General features: G+C 42.6%; 1 protein-coding gene across 1 annotated transcript in view; it reads left to right on the forward strand.

The window, feature by feature from the left end:
- The window catches only part of mrps5 (mitochondrial ribosomal protein S5), a 102,923-nt gene that overhangs the window by 77,155 nt on the left and 10,010 nt on the right, over nucleotides 1-15,758 (forward strand). The window contains exon 6 of the mRNA XM_052024785.1: nucleotides 9,760-9,850. Coding sequence (XP_051880745.1) covers nucleotides 9,760-9,850 — 91 coding nt within the window. The remainder of the gene's footprint in view (nucleotides 1-9,759; nucleotides 9,851-15,758) is intronic.

Here is a 15,758-nt window from a genome sequence, read left to right on the forward strand (position 1 = left end):
TGGAATGAGCTCCCAGAAGAATTGGTAGAGGTGGGTACAATTAAAACATTTAAAAGACATTTGGACAGGTTCATGGATAGGAAAGGTTTGGAGGGATATGGGCCAAATGCAGGCAAATGGGACAAACTCAGGAGGGCATCTTGGGCAGTGTGGACAAGTTGGGCCGAAGGGCCTGTTTCTGTGCTGTATAACTCTGTGATTCTAAAAAGCTTTTGGTTAAACTGGAGTCTACTTTAGATCATGAGGCTGTTAAGAAAATGCTCTGATGCATGACCGAAGAGAAGCTGAGAGGAGGTGCTTGAGTTAGTACTTGGACGTCCTTCAGCAAAGGTTGTTTTGACCAAAAGTCTCTTGTTGAATTTGCTCCCATACTAAAATAAGGAACTCGGTGGAAACAGAAGATGCCAGAAATTGGATTTACCCCTGAAATTAATTGGCAATTGTTTAAGTTTAAAGTGTTGCACATTGGTCAAATTTGATAAGTCATGTTCATCATGAAGAGGCAATTTTCTGAAGCTGATAGGAGGCTGACAGAAATTGTCAGAATGATGGGTATCCACAGACGTTGTGTAAAGATATATAGGGCATTAAACTTCAAATACTCTGTGTAGGTATGGTCAACACAATACAAAAAAAAGACATGACATTAGATAAAAAGCTGCATTAACAATATCATCATTGTATAAAACTAAACTGGAAATTAAATAGGAGGAGGCAACAGTTCAGATGCGACTAGAGACAGAAAGTTAAGGTTCAATTTTATCCTTTCATCAGGACGAGTTCTGAAAAATGGCCACTGAAACATTAATTCCTCCTTCCTCTCTCCACAGATGCTACCCCACCTGAATATTTTCAGAATTTGCTATGTTAATTACAGAAAATAGGCACTGGAAAAGATGCAGAAAATGGCAATTGATTTCATTTAGATAAAAAGTTGTTGAGGAAGGACCTCGCTAAAATATGAAAAATAGGTAAACATAGAATTATATCTATTTAGACTTTTTTCCTGAGTAATCAAAAACTAACTCCATAACCTTCTACCTGATTCTGCTTCAAATATTTTCTTGACTTTTCCTTATTAGTTGAACTGTTTGACACAACCACTGTCATGTCAAAAAATTTGTTTTTCCCATAATCCTTTCTGTAATTAAATTCTCTCATTGGAATCTTCACATCCAAAGGAGGTAGAGTCATGGAATCATACAACAGAACCAGGTCCTTCGGCCCAACTGGTCCATGCCAACCAAGAAGCCAACCTAAGATAGTCCTATTTGCCTGCATTTGGCTCATATCTCTCTAAACCTTCATATCCATGTACTTGTCCAAGTGTCTTTTAAATGGTGTTAATGTACCTGCCTCAACCATTTCTAGGATGTACATTCACCCTATCTATGCCCCTCATGAATTTTTACACCTCTATATGATCAGCCGTCATTCTCCTACGCGCCAAAGAACAAAGTCCTGGCCTGCTCAACCTCTCTCTATAACTCAGTCCCTTGAGTCCTGGCAACATCCTCGTAAATCTTTTCTGTACTCTTTTCAGCATAATGTCATGTTTCCTTTGGCAGGGTGACCAAAACTGAACACAATGCTCCAAATGTGGCCATACCAACATCCTGTATATAATGTTCTATCTTCTGTACTCACTGCCCTGATTGATGAAGGCCAACATGCCAAAAGCCTTCTTCACCATGTCTACCTGTGATGCGACTTTCAGGGAACCGTATACTTATACTCTTGGATCCCCCTGTTCTACAACATTCCCCAGGGCCTGATCATTCACTGTGAAAGTTCTACCCTGATATGTCTTCCCAAAATGTAACACCTCACATTTATCTGAATTAAACTCCATTTGCCATTCCTCGGCCCACTTTCCCAGCTGATTAATATTCTGCTGTAATTCTTGATAACCTTCTTCACTGTCTGTGACACCACCTATTTTAGTGTCATCTGCAAACTTGCTAACCATGCCTTGTACATTCTCATACAAATCATTGATATAGATGACAAATGACAGTGAGCCTAGCACTGACCCCTGAGGCACACCACTAGTCACAGACCTCCAGACTGAAAAATGACCTTCCACCATCACCCTCTGCTTCCTACCATCAAGCCAGTTATGTATCCAGTAGTCTTTCCCTGGTTTAATTGGGCCTTGTGCCTGTCTGTTATAGCAAAAGAATTGATCCTTGTACCAATAAAATTGAATCTTCTGTCTGTCTTCTTTCCGAACGAGTAGTCTATCTTACTGAAGAATTGTACAGCCCTTCTCATGGTTTGGCCAAACACTAAATTGATACGGGAAATATCAAATCTGATGACTTAGAACCATAGAGCCATAGAACCATACAGCACAAAACAGGCCCTTCGGCCCACCGTGTCGTGCCGTCCATCAGACCACCCTCACACTACCTAACCCCTTCCTCCCGCATATCCCTCTATCTCACGTTCCTCCATATGCCTATCCAACAAGCTCTTGAACCTGTTCAATGTATCTGCCTCCACCACCACCCCAGGCAGTGCATTCCATGCACCAATCACTCTTTGGGTGAAAAACCTCCCTCTAACATCTCCTCTGAACCTCCCACCCATAACCTTAAAGCCATGCCCTCTTGTCTTGAGCATTGGTGCCCTGGGAAGGAGGCGCTGACTGTCTACTCTATCTATTCCTCTCAATATCTTATATACCTCTATCATGTCTCCTCTCATCCTCCTCCTTTCCAGTGAATAAAGCCCTAGCACCTTAAGCCTCTCCTCATATTCAATACTCTCCAATCCAGGCAGCATCCTGGTAAATCTCCTCTGCACCCTCTCCAATGCCTCCACATCCTTCCTATAATGAGGCGACCAGAACTGAACACAGTACTCTATAAGTGTGGCCTAACTAGAGTTTTGTAAAGCTGTATCATAACCTTGTGGCTCTTAAACTCAATCCCGCGACTTATGAAAGCCAACATCCCATTGGCCTTCTTAACTGCTCTTTCCACCTGTGAGGCAACTTTCAATGAACTGTGAATATGAACCCCCAGATCCCTCTGCTCCTCCACACTGCCAAGTACCTTGCCGTATACCCTGTACTCTGCCCTGGAGTTTGTCCTTCCAAAGTGTACCACCTCACACTTCTCCGGATTGAACTCCATCTGCCACTTGTCAGCCCAGCTCTGCATCCTATCAATATCCCTCTGTAAGCTCCGACAGCCCTCCACACTATCCACAACACCGCCTATCTTAGTGTCGTCCGCAAACTTACTAACCCAGCCCTCCACCCCCTCATCTAAGTCATCTATAAATATCACAAAAAGTAGAGGTCCCAGAACCGATCCCTGCGGGACACCACTAGTCACTGCCTTCCAATCCGAGGGCACTCCTTCCACCACAACCCTCTGCTTTCTACATGCGAGCCAATTCCTAATCCACACAGCCAAGCTTCCTTGGATCCCTTAGCCTCTGACCTTCTGAAGAAGCCTACCATGAGGAACCTTATCAAACGCCTTACTAAAATCCATGTAAACCACATCCACCACACTGCCCTCATCAATCTTCCTGGTCACCTGCTCAAAGAACTCTATCAGGCTTGTGAGGCAAGATCTTCCCTTCACAAAGCCATGCTGGCTGTCCCTAATCAGTCCATGATTCTCAAGGTGTTCATAAATCCTATCCCTTAGAATCCTTTCTAACAGCTTACCCACCACAGACGTGAGACTCACCGGTCTATAATTCCCTGGCCTATCCCTATTACCTTTTTTGAACAAGGGGACCACATTCGCAACCCTCCAATCCTCCGGCACCACCCCCATAGACAACGAGGACTCAAAGATCCTTACCAGCGGTTCAGCAATCTCCTCCCTAGCCTCTTGAAGCAGCCTGGGGAAAATCCCGTCAGGCCCCGGAGATTTATCTGTCTTAATATTATTTAACAACTTCAACACATCCTCTCTCTTGATATCAACAACCTCGAGAACATTACCCCTACCAGCACTCCCTTCCGCATCATCAAGACCCCTCTCCCTGGTGAATACCGAAGAGAAGTACTCATTCAGAACTTCTCCCACTTCCGCCACCTCCAGGCAAATTCTCCCACCTTTGTCCTTAATCGGACCTACCTTCACCCTAGCCATCCTCCTACCCTTCACGTACTTGAAAAAGGCCTTGGGATTTTCCTTAACCCTACTAGCGAAAGCCTTTTCATGTCCCCTTCTAGCTCTCCTCAGCCCTTTCTTAAGTTCCTTCCTCGCTACCCTATATTCCTCACGGGCCCTGTCTGAACCTTGCTGCTTATACCTCACGTATGCTACCTTCTTCTCCCTAACAAGTCGTTCCACCTCTCTCGTCACCCACGGTTCCTTCACCCTGCCATTCCTTCTCTGCCTCACCGGGACATATTTATCCCTAACAGCCTGCATAAGATCCCTGAATATCGACCACATCCCCATGGTACATTTTCCTTCAAAAAGGACATCCCAATTTACACTCCCAAGTTCTCTCCTTATAGCCTCGTAGTTAGCCCTTCCCCAATTGAAAAACCTCTTGTCCTCTCTGCACCTGTCCCTGTCCATGACAATTTTAAAGGTTATGGAGCAATGGTCACTGTCCCCCAAATGCTCACCCACCAATAGATCCTTCACCTGTCCCGGTTCATTTCCTAAAACTAGATCTAACATGGCATTCCCTCTAGTCGGCCCGTCAACATACTGCGTCAGGAATCCCTCCTGGACACACTTAACAAATTCTGTCCCATCTAAACCTTTGGCACTAAGCAGGTTCCAGTCTATATTTGGGAAGTTGAAGTCTCCCATTATAATAACCCTGTTATTTCTGCTTCTCTCCAAACACTGCCTGCCAATCTGCTCCTCTGTATCTCTACTGCTACCGGGGGGCCTATAGAATACTCCTAGTAGAGTAACTGTTCCTTTCTTGTTCCTTAACTCCACCCATACGGACTCTAGAGATGATCCTTCTACAACATCCATCTTTTCCACAGCCGTAACAGTGTCCCTGACCAGTATCGCCACCCCTCCACCTCTTCTCCCCCCTTCCCTATCCCACTTAAAACACCGAAAACCAGGAATATTCAATATCCACTCCTCTCCTGACATCAGCCACATCTCAGTAATAGCCACGATATCATAGTCCCCCATACTTGTCCAAGCCCTCAGTTCATCCCCCTTATTCCTGACACTTCTTGCATTTAAGTAAACACACTTCAGTCCATCTACCTTACTACTTTTACAGCCTGTATTCTGCTTCTCCTTCCCCAAAGCCTCTCTACCTGTTTGATCTAACTTTTCCCCATTCCCTTCTTCCTCTGACCTACTCCTCCGGTTCCCTTCCCCCTCACAAACTAGTTTAAACCCTCCTGTACCACCCTAGCAAATCTCGCCGCAAGGATATTGGCCCCCTTCTGGTTCGGGTGTAACCCGTCCTCTCTGTACAGGTCCCACCTTCCCGAGAAGAGATCCCAATGATCCAGAAATCTAAAACCCTCCCTCCTGCACCAACTTCTCAGCCACACATTTATCTGCCACCTCCTCCTATTCCTACCTTCACTATCACGTGGCACTGGCAGCAATCCCGGGATTGCTACCCTTGAGGTCCTGTTCCTCAATTTTCTGCCTAGCTCCCTGAACTCACTCTTCAGGACCTTATCCCCCTTCCTACCTATGTCATTGGTGCCAATATGGACCACAACTTCTGGCTGCTCTCCCTCCCACTCAAGAATTCTGTGGACCCAATCAGTGACATCCCGGACCTTGGCACCTGGGAGGCAACATACCATCCGGGATTCATGCTCACTGCCACAGAACCTCCTGTCTGTTTCCCTGACTATCAAGTCCCCTATCACTACCGCATGTCTCTTTCCCACCCTTCCCTTCTGAGCAGCAGTACCAGTCCCAGTGCCAGAGACCTGGTAACTGCAGCTAGGCCCCTGCAGGTCATCCCCCTCAACAGCTTCCAAGGCAGAAAACTTGATTGCCAACGTGAAATACATCTTCCTCTTTCCTACAGTTAGTGTTGTCAACTATCTGCACAACAACCGCTGCCAAGAGAGAGGTCTGTGCATACTGCAGTTTATTGAAAAGAAAACACGTGCGACGTGTACCTTGCGCATCTTAGCTACTGTGTTGCCTGTGGAATCTGTCAGCTCATAAATTCAACCTTGTACTTTCTCCCAATTATTCCTGAATGATCTGGAGTGAATGAGATGACTGATCTTATCATGGCTGCAGAGTCCTTGAATTGGCTGGGAAAATGTGAGAACTCCTTTGTGGTTACTGCAACTTGCAGTAAAAGGCAGCTTTAGTACACTGCCCATTATAACAGCTGCATGCAACTAAATTCCAAGTAAATTTTGTAATTAGCTTATTGCAAGCAAGTCTGAGTAAAGAACATTTGCTTCTGGAAGGGGAGGCACTGTCTCCTGAACCCTGGCAATTAGCACTTTAGTACGTGTTAGAAGTGGTACATTTGCTTAGTGAAGTACATTGGTAATGGCTATAGCTCTAACCTAGTAAGAGCAGTAACAAACAATCTGCTGGAGCAACTTAGTGGATCGAGCAGCATCATAGGGGGAAAGGAATTCTCGATGTTTCAGGTCAAAACCCTGCATCAAATGCATCCACTCTAGTAGACTAGATCTTTCTATTGCTGAATGTCTGTGTACCAGATGATGGCGTTGCTGCTGTCTGCTGACGTATCTTGTCTCATTCCTCTCCACACGAATCTCCACTCTTCCATACCAAACAAGGTCTTATGGTCTTATTTCATGCAGAACCGCCATCTGAAAACATGGGCGCTGTCCTTCTACATTCCTCACATTTTTGGAAAGAAGCCATTGCTGTTTCCCAGTTTATTATCACTGACATATGTCATGAAATTTGTTATTTTGCGACAGCAGTACAGTGCAAGACATAAATTACTATAAGTTACAAAAATAAATCAATAGTGCAATAGAGGAATAACGAGTTTGGGTTCATGGACCATTCAGAAATCTGATGGCGGAGGGCAAGAAGCTGTTCCTGAATCATTGAGTTTGGGTCTTCAGGCTCCTGTACCTCCTCCTTGATGGTAGTAACATGAAGAAGGCATGTCTCAGATGGTGAGAGTCCATAGCGATGGGTGCCACCACCTTGAAGCACTGCCTCTTGAAGATGTCCTCAGTGGCAGGGAGGATTGTGCCCATAATGGAGCTGGCTGAGTCTACAACTTCTTTCAACCCTGCAGATTGGAGCCTCCACACCAGACGGTGATGCAACCAGTCAGAATGCTCTCCACCATACATCTGTAGAAGTTTGCAAATGTCTTTGACATACCAAATTTCCTCAAACTCCTAGCGTGGCTTCTTAGTGATTGCATCAATGTGTTGGGCCCAAGGTAGATCCTCTGAGATGTTTACACCCAGGAACTTGAAGCTGCTCACCCTTTCCACCGCTGACCCCTCAATGAGGACTGGTGTGTGTTCTCCTGACCTCCCCCTCCTGAAGTCCACAATCAATTCCTTTGTCTTGCTGACATTGAGTGCGAGGTCATTGTTGCGACACCACTCAACCAGCCGATCTGTCTCACTCCTGTACGCCTCCTCATCACCATCTGAGGTTCTACCAACAACAGTGGTGTCATCGGTGAATTTATAGATGATGTTTGAGCTGTGTCTAGCCACACAGTCATGGGTGTAGAGAGAGTAGAACAGTGGGCTAAGCACGCATCCTTGAGGTGCGCCTGTGTTGATAGTCAGCGAGGAGGAGATGTTATGACCGATACGCACTGACTGGTCTCCCGATAAGGAAGTCAATGATCCAGTTACAGAGGGAGGTACAGAGGCCCAGGTTTTGGAGCTTGTTGATTAGTACCGAGGGGATGACGGTGTTGAATGCCAAGCTGTAATCGATAAACAGCAGCCTGACGTATGTTTGCTGTTGTCCAAGTGCTCCAAAGCCGAGAGGAGAGCCAATGAGATTGCATCACTGTAGACCTGTTGTGGCAGTAGGCAAATTGCAGCAGGTCCAGGTCCTTGCTCCATTTTAGTATGCCACCTCTTCAGGCTGCAATAGGCCTTTAAATCCCACAGCAGTACACTGGTTTGGTTCCTCCCCAATGAATGATCTCCCAATCGGATCGAATTCTCATGCTTAGATTGTGTCCCATTTATTGAATTTGGTGACATCAGGAGATACAAAAATGCAGGGTCATTCTTCCATTTGAGACTTTCTCAAGAGGAAAATATTTCTTGCAGTTCATTATAATGAATATATATTGTCTCACCAACCTGATTGGCATTTTTTTTCTTAACAGTTCATAGGAGTTAATGAATGAATCTTAATGTAACCTATTTAAAAGCAAAGTTGACAGCTAAAATTGCTGCCTGTGCATGTTTTGTCTGATTCATGTGTTTCGTGAAAATTGATCCAGCAACTGATTAATATTATCAGTTTCTGGATCAATTTTCACTAAACACATGAGGAACAGGAATTGGTAGATTTAAAAAACACAGAACATCTGAAGAACTCAGCAGTCAAGCAGCATCTGTGGAGGCAAAAGATGTAAATTGATGTTGTAGGTCAAGGCCTTGCATCAGGACTATGAAGAATCTTTTCTCTTCATTGGTAATTTTAAGACTAGCTTTGGCAAAGCTATTGCAATTTCATGTCTTGATTGAACTTTTATAACAAAGTTAAAATGTAATGGTTATGAATTTGATGATTGGATGACTTCACTTAAATGCAGAATAGCCTGATAGTACTTACATGTTAAAAGAAAGTTAGTACAATATCTTTGGAGAAGTAAATTTTGTTGGGTCCCCTTCTGCTCATTTAGTTATATGCAAGATGTGGTCACACTTTATTTTCATAATAGTTCTCTGTAAAATTATGCAAGTTGTGTTTTTTAAAAAAAAATTCTAACACCAAAACTAATTACTCCCAAGTGTTGCAACAACATAATTTTTATCAATTACATAAACTCTAACTTTGGCATTATATTAAAGTTTTTTGTTCTTCAATTACATCACCTCTTCACCTACCAAACCCAACACCTCTGAATCTGTGTTTTTATCATCATCATCCATTAATACTGTTGGACACATGTCTGCTCTGACTTTTAAATCTGGTTCGGTTTTAGAACAGAAATGTCCTCTTGTATATCTGCATTTAGGCAATGCTTCCCACCAAGATGACTGGTTTCCTTTCTCATGCCACATGGAACTTTCAACTTAGAATATTGCTGATATGTATGATGGCTATTCTTGCATTACTTCTGACACATTCTTTCTTACTATTGATGTGGAAGGAGGCTATTCGGCCCATCAAATCCATGCCAGCTCACAGCAAAGCAATCCCATTGGTGGCATTCCTTCTCCTTATTTCCCTATAGCCCTGAAACTTATCCTCTCTCACATGCTCATTAACTGCCCTTTTGATTCTTTTACCACTTACCTTTGTCAAGGAATGAGTTACTGCAGTCAATTAACCTATCAGTACATCTTTGGCACGTGGGAGGAAACCAGAGTACCCAGCAGAAAACCACATGGTCACAGAGAGAATGTGCAAGCCCCACACAGACAGCACCTAAGACAGGATCAGAGCCAGGTCCTTGAAACTGTGAGGCAGCATTGCTAATTGCCACACTGCAGTACTGTCAGAGAGGGCACAGAAGCAGATCTATCAGATAATGGTTTCTTAAAATGTGGGCCTTTGTTAGTTTAGTTTTAGACTAAAACAAAAGTGTTTTCTCTTTTCTGATATGTAACTTGTTCTTGTCTGACAGGTTAAAAGTGTCTTCAACATGACGGCTAAAGAAGGGAGGAAGAGATCAATCAGTGCTCTGGTCGTGGTTGGAAATGGAAATGGGGCTGCAGGTGAGTGTTGAAACAAAATAACCCGTCAATAAAACATGAAATGCTGGACAGGTGGGTCAACCCTGGTTGGTGTGGGCCTGGTGGGATGAATGGCCATTTCCCACGCTGTATGATGCCATGACTCAACTACTAACACTCAAAAGCCTTCCCTCCATCTACCAGGCATAAGTCAGGACTGTGATAGAATACTCTCCACCTACCTGGTTGAGAGTATTTCCAACAACACTCAAGAACCTCCACACTATTCAAACAAAGCAGTCCATTTAAACGATACCCTATCCAACACCCTGAACGTTCATTCCCTCCATGAGCAACAAACATTCTGCTGGAGGAGCTCAGATGCTAAAGAATCGTCGATGTTTTGTCGGAATTCCTGATGCAGGATTTGGACAGGGTTCCTATCTGTAAAGAGTGTGGAAACCGAGTCAGTCAGGGCTTTCAAATGGCAAGTTGATGGGCTCTTGAAAACTAATTTACGGGGAAGGATCAAGTAAAGCGACTGATGGGATTGCTTTACTAAAATTTGATGGGTCAAATGGCTCTTGTGCTGTTACGATTCTTTGGCTCTCGTGCCAGTTCTCCATTGCTCTGGAAATGTTTATGCCACAAATGCAACAAACCCCAAATAATTAATGTTCGGTACTTATGAAAGTGCAGTAGTTATCTGATTAAAATTACTGTAACAGTTGAAGCCTGATTAATATATATCTAGTTTTCCAGAATATTTTATACTTCAATTAGGATTTCTCCTATCTCCAATGGAAAATATTTGGACTACCATTCTTCCTACATCCTATTAAACTGAACAGCTAATTCAGCGAAAACAAAGGCAACAGAAAATGCTTGAAAATATATTTCACACTGAAGTAATTATGCTTCATTCCCACATCTGGGTAAAACTCAATACTGTGTGTGAGATTAACATTAGGACCATAAAGGCCCACTTAGCACATGTAGGCAATTTATTCCACAGACCATTTACTATCCAATGCTGCATGGATTTGTTTTCTTGATCTATTTAAGATCTGGATGGAAAATTTTGAAGTTATCGACTGGCTTCAAAAGGTAATTTCCAGAGAGCTCTAATTTTATCCAAATCTATCCAAAACATCTATATTCTTCCACCTTAATAAGTTATTTTCCATGTCATATTTCCAATGTTTCAATGCCTATCGTTACTTTTTTAACCCACAAAGTATATTTTTTGATTTCAGTTTCACAATTTATCACGTTATCATTGGAACCTGCAACCTCCAAAGACATTTAAAAGACATTTAGATAAGTACATGGATAGGAAGGTTTAGTGGGATATGGGCAAACAAGGGCAAATAGAACTAGTTTGGGTGGGTACCTTGGTCACCATGGATGAGGTGGGCCGAAGGGCCTGTTTCCGTGCCGTATAACTCGACGACTAGTCCAGCGTCATGAATACTACGTAATGGGTAAGCAAGTAGATTTGTTCAGCCCAAGAATGTGAGAATCAGATCAGGTTTATTATCACTGACTTATTTGATGTGAAGTGTGTTGTTTTGTGGCAGCAGTTCAGTGCAAAGACATAAAAATTACTATAAATTACAAAATAAATAAATAGTGCAAAAAAGAAAGTGAGCAAGGGAGAGATGGATTTGGAATCAGAGGCAAATGAATATTGAGATTCAACAGGTCAGGCAGGAACATTGGAGAGAGAAACAGTTCAGTTTCAGATCAGTGATCTATCATCAAATCTCTGGACTCTCCCAATGTAACTGGTGGGTAATGGCAGTAAGTTTACACTCTGCTGTTCTCATGCTGGATTGTAGTCGTGAAGTCACCAGCAAGGAGTAATCAGTGAGATTAGGACCTTGCGTTCACACAGGAATTTGGTAGCACATACACTAAATATTTTACAGCATCTTCTGGTTTATCAGTGTTCTTCATTACCTGAAATCCTGGTGTTGTAGCTTTGCAAACGTAGAGTCATGATCAGAAATGGGATGTAAATCATACATGGTGCAATTGGCCTGCCATGAATTACATTTAAAAAAAATTAGATTAGATAGAGTTACTTTTTTGCCAACTTTTTTACAATTTGCTTTAAAGTTTAAGATAGGAATAGGCCATGTAGCCCTCAAGCCTGCTCTGCTATTCAGTAAGATTTGGCTGATTTGACTTTGTGTTCAATTCTAATTTACTTCCTGTTCCCTATAATCTGTATAGTTCAAAAATCTGTTCATCTCATCCTTGAATATCTTCAATAACATCCATGACTCTCTGGGGTAGAAAATTCCAAGGATTCACAACCTTCTAAGAGAAGAAATTCTACCACATTGCATTCTTAAATGGTTAACCCCTTATTCTGAAACTATGCCCCCTAGTTCTAGATTCTGAAATGAGGGAAAACATCTCAGCATCCTGATTGTGAACCCCACACAGAATCCTACATTTCAATATGATCACTTCTTCTAAACTCCAGTAAGTGTAGAGCAACACACAAAATGCTGGAGGAACTCAGCAGGTCAGGCAGCATCTATGGATGGGAATGGACAGTTGACATTTTTGGGTCAAAACCTTTCATTGGACTGAGAGATAAAGGGGAGACAGCCAGTATAAAAAACAAGTGGAGGGAAGGGGTGGGGCAAGAGCTGACAGGCAATAGGTAGATCCGGGTGAGGGCGGGGATGACAGGCGGTTGGAGGAGGAGAGAGTGGGAATAGCACCAGAAGCTGGAAGGTGATAGGCAGAAGTGACAAAGGGCTGAATGTGATAGGAGACCAAGGTAGAGCATGGGATAAAGGGTGGGAGGTGGGGAAGGCAGATGGGGAGTAGTGGGGTAGGGGAACCAGTGGGAAGAATGTGTTGTTGATGAAGAGATACAGAGGGTGGAGGAAGGGAAAGAGACATGGTGATGGGGGGGGGCAGGTAGATCAGGAATAGAGAGACACAGGGAGCAATTACTGGAAGTTGGAGAATCCTGTGTCTCCAATGAGTATAGGTCCAACCTGTTCAATTGTTCTTCACAGGACGGCCCCTTCTTCCCAGGGATCAACCTTGTGCATTTTCTCTGAATTCCTCTAATGCAAGTACGTCCTTACTTAAATAAGGAGATCAAACTGTATGCAACACTCTAAGTGCGATCTTACAACACCATGTATGAATTCCCTACCTTTATAGTTCTTCCCCCATAACAATAAAAGTCATCGTCTTATTTACCTTCCTAATTACTTGCTGTGCCTGCATGCTGGCTTTCTTTGTTTTGTGTAGCAGGGCACCCAGGCCCCTCGGTGTGGCAGCACTCCGCAGCCTCTACATTTAAGCAGTATTCTGCTTTTCTTTTTACCAAAGTAGATTACCTCAGAATTTCACACATTATACTTCACCTACCAAGTCTGTTCCCACTCACTTAACCTATCTATATCCCTTTGCAGACTACTTATGCCATCTCCCGAACTTGCTTTCCCACGTTACACTCAAGCCCTTCACCTCTCATTGGTATAAGCAAGAAATAGTTGACTTTCAACATTGATTCCTGTGGTGCACCACTAATTCAACATGCCAACCTGAAAATGACCTAGTTATCCTGAGTCTCTGTTTTCTGTTAGTTAGCTAATGTTCTAGGCATGCGAATATATTATCCCCAAAGCTCTTGTGTACTATCTTTTAGTATGGCACTTTATCAGGGGCCTTGTAGGATGCCAGGTAAGCTACATCTACACTGCTTCCCTATTATCCACCTCCCTCATTCCATTCTCAAAGAAATTAACAAATTTTTTTGATATGATCTCCCTTCATGAAGCCATGTTGGTTCTGTTTGTGTCCTACTACTGCCAGTTCCTTAATTTCACAATAACTGGCCTATTATTATCAGCTTTCTGTCTCTTTCATTTCTTGAATGGAGGTGTTATATTGAAGTTTCAAATCTGCTGGGACCTCTCCAGAATCCAGGGAACTTTGGAAGATCACAACCAATGCATCCACCATCTCTGCATTCACTTCTTTAAGACTCTAGGATGCAAGCCATCAGATTTAGAAGGTGTCAGCCATTAGTTTTCGAGTGCTAATTGCTCCTTCCATCCTCCCTTTTTTTCACTATTACTGACATGCTTTCAGCATCTGCCACCATGAAGATCAATACAAAATATTTATGCAAAGTCTCCTGCTTTTCTTTATTTCCCATATTAATTTCCCAGTCTCATCATCCTAGATATTTTATTTTAGAATAGAAGGATTATTCGTATTGGAAGGATAAAGAAAGTCACTAGAGAGCAGCTGTAGCCATTTAATCAAGCCTCAATACCGCCATTACAGCATTTGAGCACCAAGAGCATGATGTTGTAAGTAATAAATAGACCCTGTCTGCATGCTTGGGGTCTTTGCCCATTTCCAAGTACTTATAAAAACAATAGTTAAAATAAAGTCAAGGCAATTTATAAAGGAACTGATTAGACACTAAGTGTTTGAAAGTATGAAGAAATTGGATAAGGTGGAAAGTTTTAAGGAAAACAGGTCCAGAATGCAGGACCATAATGGATGAAAGCTCTGCTAATGATGGCAGAAGAGGGTGCAGAGTGGAGTGAACAAATGGTAGACCTGGCTATGGAATGTACAAGCTGGGATACAATCGATGGGGTTGCAGAAATGAATTGGAGCATCGGAGTGAAAGTATTTGCAAATGAGAACAAAATTGTTGCAGAAGTACTTTTGTAAACAGGTCTCCATTTCCAGTGTCCAGGACATGCAGTGGTTATGTGCAGCAGTTCAGTGATAAATGCGTAAGATGTTTTTCCCAGGTAACAACAGGGTTCTGTTCCTGTGAACTGTTTGTAAACTGGATGGTTCACCAGTCAGAAGTGCAGCCGCAAACCAAGTTCCCACACGACAGAAGATGCCTGGAGAACAGCAGCAGCCAGCAAATCCATCCACTCATTTATATGTATGGGCTGTACATAAGTCGGGTGTTCATAACCTGGGGAAGACTTGTACTGTGATGGGAGCATGGGCCCTGGTGAAGTTGATAATTCCTGCAGCACTTCTGCCGTCTATTGTTTATGCTACTTTTTACTTTCTATGTGCGGTTCTTTTAAACAAATATAAAATGTTTTTATTTGAAGTGGGTGTTTAGTTGATTATACTGATTTATGTGATTTATCAGTGGCTAAACAGACTGAAATTTGAATCATTAATGCTTAATAGAGACTGCCTTTGTGGTTGGTGAAAAGCATCAAGCATTTGAGCAAGCAAACGCTCTATTTCATATTACAAAAACATAATGAATTCAATTTCACTTATTTTCTTCTTTAAAAAAAAGACCAAAGAAGAGCTCAGGAAACAGGAAGCAAAACTTAACTGAGAATACAAGGAAATATAGTTTTCTGATGGCTGATGAGATTGTGCTTAAATTGAGTTAAACACCACAAAGACATAAGCAGAGAACAAACTGCTGGAGGAACTCAGCAGGTCAGGTAGCATCTATGAAGGCAAAGGGATGGTCAACATTTTGGGTTGAGACCGTGCGTCAGGACATGATGAAGGGTTTTAACCCAAAACATCAACTAACCCTTTGCCTCCACAGTTTATCTTTTATTTGATCCAGATTCCAGCATCTGCAGTCTCCCCATGTGACCACAAGATACCAGTCTGTGTAATCACAGTTTCATGTTTATAAAGAAAAACCCATGTTAAATTTTATAACTAAAGTGAGGCAGAAATATTGCTTAGGAAGTCAAATGATGCAGAAAAATAAAAGTCAAGAAATACTTTAATATAATTTAGATTTTATGACATACTTTTAACCTAAATCATTACAGAACATACTCGTACAAATTATTAGACACTTGAATTAATTGTAACTTGGAGTCACTTTGGGCTGGGATTTTCTCCCTCTGCCGCGTTGGATGTAAACCCAATGTTGGGTTTCTGCCACAGAAATGGT

This window comes from Pristis pectinata, chromosome 10, assembly GCF_009764475.1.
Source record: "Pristis pectinata isolate sPriPec2 chromosome 10, sPriPec2.1.pri, whole genome shotgun sequence".
NCBI lineage: Eukaryota > Metazoa > Chordata > Chondrichthyes > Rhinopristiformes > Pristidae > Pristis > Pristis pectinata.